The 5,697-nt window shown below is 35.4% G+C and overlaps 1 protein-coding gene across 1 annotated transcript; it reads right to left on the bottom strand.

Annotated features, from left to right (window-relative positions):
* Positions 1 to 2,036: 2,036 nt before the first annotated feature.
* Positions 2,037 to 5,475, bottom strand: LOC130997800 (uncharacterized). Its single transcript, XM_057923230.1, has 5 exons — positions 5,126 to 5,475; positions 4,861 to 4,952; positions 3,525 to 3,641; positions 3,346 to 3,447; positions 2,037 to 2,326 (listed from the first exon to the last, which is right to left on the bottom strand). Exons 1-5 carry the CDS (start codon positions 5,370 to 5,372, stop codon positions 2,156 to 2,158), a joined length of 729 nt encoding a protein of 242 aa, XP_057779213.1. The 5' UTR covers positions 5,373 to 5,475; the 3' UTR covers positions 2,037 to 2,155.
* Between the last annotated feature and the right edge of the window lie 222 nt (positions 5,476 to 5,697).

Genomic DNA, 5,697 nt, shown 5'->3' with positions numbered 1-5,697 from the left:
TGTGCATTTGTTTTAGAAACATCTCGTGGAAACAGAAGCCATTATAATCGCCCTCGAAATCAAGATTCATCATGCATAAACTTTTAGTTTTTTAATGAATTATTCGAGTTTGTCTGATTTGTTCTGCAAAAATTTTATCCAATCCGATGAGAATATGTAAATAACCTATACACCTCTGCAGGGAACACTACAAAAAAAAGTTTCTATTAGTGACATGAGGCTTGGTAGCTAATATTCGTGTCACAAAAATTAGTGGCGTTTGAAAGTACTGTAATTATTAGTGATTTGCTACATCAACAAATGTCACTAATTTTTATGACATGCATAATAGCCACCAAACCTCATGTCACTAATGGAATTTTTTTTGTAGTGGAACCTATGTTTTTATTTTTATTCTTTTTAGAAAAATAGAAAAATGATTAATTGATCGATCTGTTTTCAATCCTTATCTCAGTGTTCTGACAATCTTTTTCATGTATATTTTAACACAACATTGTTTAATGATTGAGATGCCCTAAATTCAAAATTGATATTTCGTCCTTGTCAAAGATTTAATGCAGATTTTCTTTGTACAAAAAATTTAAAATTTTGAACAATTCACGCAACTCAATCATTTTCACGTAAGACCAGATGCGATTATCTTTTCTTGTGCAACAATCCAAGAAAATTAACTTAATTTAATTGATTGATTCTCTAACTTGTATTCTTAGTTTATCAATTTAAGCTTAGTAATAACTGCATTTACACCTGGTATTATGGTAAATAACAAATGTACGCCACTATATACATATTATCTTAAATTTCATCAAATATTTTTTAGGCACCAAAAGATAAAAATCCCACTTGGAGGACGACCAAGACTAATTAGATTTAGAAATAATTGAAGTAATCTAATAAACAAGTAAATAGGTTACTGACAAGAAAGCTATACAATTTAAATTAATAGACAATAAGATTATTTAAGAAAAGCAATCAATTCTTAAATAAAACAAATGCATTGACCTCTTCATCGGTTTTGTCTGCTTCTGTAGGAAACAAGTCATACATTATTGCAGTTGCCAACTATTAGATGCTCACTATACTAACACCAAGGGAGAGTTATATATATATATATATATATATATATATATATATATATATATATATATATACTTTTACCAGGGAATGAATGTCTTTCACAATTAAATGTAAATTCTCAAATATAATCAATCATATACTTTTGAATTACAACGGGTTCTATACACAACAAAAAAACTCACTTGGCAGAATTTACTATATATCCAACTATATAACTTGGGATGCGATGTGATTCAGAATAATTAATATGTGCCTTCATTTCTTCATTGCTGAAAATATGAAAAGCTTAATAAACGTCAAACTAAGACGTTTAATATATCATCTATGATTGTCTGCAGATAGGATGAATGTACCCCAAAATGTTAGAGAGAGAGAGAGGATAGTCAAAAAGATAGCAGCTGGTGGAGCACAATGATTTTCTAAAGGCAAGAACCAAGTACAATTCCACTCATTTGCATAAAGTACAGCAAAACTTTTGAAACAAACAGCAAAACTTTTTGTTAAAGTTGAGTGATTAATGATAATTAGATAGGATTACATGAGCTGTCAGGTGATGAAGGCCCGGAACAGCTGTTGGGACAAAAGTCTTGTTGGTAATTTCACATTTTCCCACAGTTGGTTGCTTATAATTTAAGATGGTAGCAAAGTCTTGCATCCCACAAAGCAAAAATACTATTGGATTAATTTACTATGTTCAAACCTTTGTCAAATGTTAGGTATGTGTTTGAAACCGGGAGCTCCTCTGATTTGATCCAACCATAAATTAAAAGTGCCTCGAGATGCAATGAATTTGTGTTGAAAAATCTTCCACGCCATCTCATTCACTTTTACGACCAACATGAACTGAATCAATGACAGCAGAGAGCATAGTAGAGCTGAAATTGCTCATGTCTCAAGATGATCACAAAGTCAATGCAGAGAGAGAGAGATGTATCAATCAGTGCGAGTATCCCAAGAGATGTACAAAGCAAGAATCGTTAAATTATATTGACAAAGTATGAGTACGTGTGATTAATTACAAATTCTACACAATGTTATTTACAATAGGCTTTAAGAATGGTGAGAAGAATCTGATAATTTACAGGAAGTTCCATTGCCAGTAGACCTTGTCCACAATCCCCCCTCCGCTCCTAACAGCGAGGTGAAGGGTTTCCGAAGCTGGAGGAACTCCCCAGAGTAACGGCACTGCAACAGTCATCGTTAGCTTTTCATGCAGCCCTCCCCGGCTTGCTTTCTCCGCTGCCACTACCTGGATTTCAAATTAACACAGCTCTAATGGTTGAGTCACGTAAATCTAGTGAAAAATACAAAAAGTGTCGAATCAGAACAGCCTTGCAGGAAGACATTCAATATTTGCAGCAAGAATTTGGTGGTTGCGGGCGGGGGTACATGGGAGAGTTTCAGCTGACACAACTATGAATATGAATCAACCAGTCTCGGATACTGCTGGATTCACTATCTATGATCAATACATATATTGCCAAAAGACTAAGTAAATTGCAGAAGATTCCGACTCAGTAAACAGAAATGCAAATGTAATATTCTAGATGCAAATCTTGCATTTGCTATTCTAACCATGCATCCAAACCTAGACCCAACTCACCCCCACAAACTAAAAAAGAAATAAAAAAGAACTTCAAGAATGAGTGTCAATCTTTTATGTAGTAACTCTCTGCAAGGCACACTTCTTTAGCGCAGTCAATTTTTTTAACACTCTTGCCCAAAGATCCTCAAAGTTCTTAAACAATTATGTAAACCCCCAAAATGTTTGGGGGGGGGGGGGGGGGTGAACAAGAAAAGAGAACTGTAACAATATAGGTTAATTGGTTTCTCGAAGTAATATGCAATCATGCAGTTCTCCTGATGATATAGGTTATTGAAGTAATATGTAATCATGCAGTTAGGTTAAGTGGTTTCTCGAAAATATGTAATCATGTAGTTCTCCTGAAGTATCCTATCTCAGCTTTATTCAGGCAAATCCATCATTTAAAAACATTTCAGTGATAGGAGAAATATATCAGTTTAGAGCATGGGCGGAGCTAATCCTCGGAGGGGCTAATCAAGTGGGTGGAGTGACACCCAGCGCACCACTACATGAGGGCCTCCCCTGATTCAGAACCCTCTCGAAATTCAGGACCTCACCCATCGACAAGCATAGTGATTTTCAGATGATAACATTCAAGTGAACACGCTAATGGGATTAAATTAGTACCAAAAGAACAAGAACTCTAAAATTTATTCAAACATGACAAATATAATAAGTTGTACCTCTCCACCATGCTCCAAGACAGTGTCTTCCACAACATCACAAAGCATCTCAATGGAGCGACAGAAGCCAAATATACAAAGGCGTCTACCCGTATCAAGTCCCTAGTATAGAGCAATCTCCAAAAGGTTTTAAAAGAAGTTTGAAATGCAAGATATCACTATAAGGGTCAGATTTTTACATTTGTTGCTGCAATATCAAAAAGAGCACCAAGACATAGGCTTTGGTTTGGATCCATGTACTTGCTCTCCTGAAACCGTTGAGATTTTTGGGACATTTTTGCATTCCCTTGTTTCTTCTGCATGGTGAAATTTCCACATATATTAGATAGTTCACTACTTCACTTTATTCATTAAGGGTGTGTTCCCTTTGGCTGTAAATTTATCACAAGAAAAGGAGGGATACGATTTTTTATCCCTTTAAATCCCTCCATTATTTTCCCTCATTTTCTATTAAAAAGAATTTCACCCTTTCTTATTCCTCCTTTTCCCTCCAAGGAGGAATAATATTATCACACCAATACCACATGATAATATTATCCCACCATAGAGTGAAAATGAGGAATTAGAAAGGGTAAAATTATTTTTTTATAGAAAATGAGGCAGAAGAAAGGGATTTAAAGGGAGATTTTTTTTATCCGTTCTTTTCTTGTGATAAATTTACAACCAAAGTGAACAAGCAAGAGATTCAAAACTTGAAGAAAAAATCAAAATTGTGAAGGGAATGCTAATAGTCTACAAACAGCTTCCTGAGATAATATCAGAAAATGGTTACTTTCTTGACTCAAATATATCATTAAATGAAAGAATATAGTATAATTGAAGTGCACTAGCTGAAAGGGAGAAGGGAGGGGCATGTACTTCTTGTGATAGATTGATAAAACATATAATCAACTTTTTGAAAGATTAGATAGATGGTCAAACAAGTTCAAAATTAATCAATCCATCAAAGAAATGGTAGATTAATAAAACATATGATTGGCACTAGAAATGTTACAGATAAAAACTAGTACTCCCTCCGTCCCACCATTTTAGTCCCCTCCCACTTTTCACACATATTAAGAAAATGCATTTAATTTTTATATTTTTATCTTTTATACCCTTATTTATTATTTTCACACATCCTTTTCACATTTAAGTGAAGCATTAAATAAGGTTAATTTAGTAAAAATAATATTTTTATATAGTATTAATTAGAAAAGTGGACTATCTTTTTGGGACATCTCAAAATGGAATAAGGGATTAAAATGGTGGGACGGAGGGAGTATCAATTACTCGTGTCATCAAAGGATGCTCGGACTTGTAAAGAAAAAACATTTACGGGCATTGCATTGCGTAAGGGACTACTCTATTTTAAAAAGATCATGAGTTCCAAAAGCATTTATTTAGAAACCAATTTGGGAATTCTAAATAGGAACATTGTGCATTACAAACTACCTAGAAACTTCACACCAATTACCAAGGGATCAGAATCAAATTTGTCAAAAACACAACCCAAGAAAAGGAAGAAACAAGTACATCAACACGGCGCGGCACAAGATTCCCGCCGATCTGAATCAGCCCATCAGAAGTAAATAACGTGATCTTCTCCTCCGAAACCCATTGTATAGCTACAAAAAAAAGGCCGACAGAAGAAAATATCTAAAAGAAGAAATAAACAAGAGCAAAACTTCCAAAGTAATATATACCTAAATCTTCAAGTGAAAATGGTAGCATGCTGAATACTTCTTAAAAAGAGATAACACATAAAATTAAGTAATTCTGAGAAATATAGGAGAAATACAGGATTCAGCAGAGTCATTGTTCTCCCATGGGTAAAATCCGAAAGCATCATCGCCGAGGAAATGGGAGGAGCCGGAGGCTTTGAGGGTAAAATTGAGGTAGGGAGATCGGTGGCGGTGAAATTGGGAAGATAATTTAGGTGCGGTAGCAAAAGATGTTGAAGCCCAATTTCTGGAGGAAGAGTCCTTGGAGAAGGGAATCGAGGCAGACAAGGTGGAGAAGCATAGCGTGGAGGTGGCTTCAGCCATAGATTTGTCGTCTGCAAATTTGTGGGAGAGGAGAATCTGAGAGGGAGAGGGAATCTGAACATACGGGGAAAGGAAAAAAGGAAAGTACGCATATGAGAGTTTGAGGCCACATGTTTGGTTGGTGACACGTGCGCTAACAGACGGTTCGGTTGCATCGGTGGGGGAGGAGAACCCGGTCCAATGCGGTTGCTCGGTTTATCTTATTTCTCTGCTTTGGAATCTCCACACTATCAAATGTTTTTGCCATAATTTCTACACAAAATCTCCTCCTGGACCATACATTCGAGTTATATTCGACCCGAATCCTAATTCGGATCTAATCCAA

Source organism: Salvia miltiorrhiza, chromosome 8 (assembly GCF_028751815.1).
Source record: "Salvia miltiorrhiza cultivar Shanhuang (shh) chromosome 8, IMPLAD_Smil_shh, whole genome shotgun sequence".
Taxonomy (NCBI): domain Eukaryota; kingdom Viridiplantae; phylum Streptophyta; class Magnoliopsida; order Lamiales; family Lamiaceae; genus Salvia; species Salvia miltiorrhiza.
This window is presented reverse-complemented; position numbering and strand designations above follow the sequence as displayed.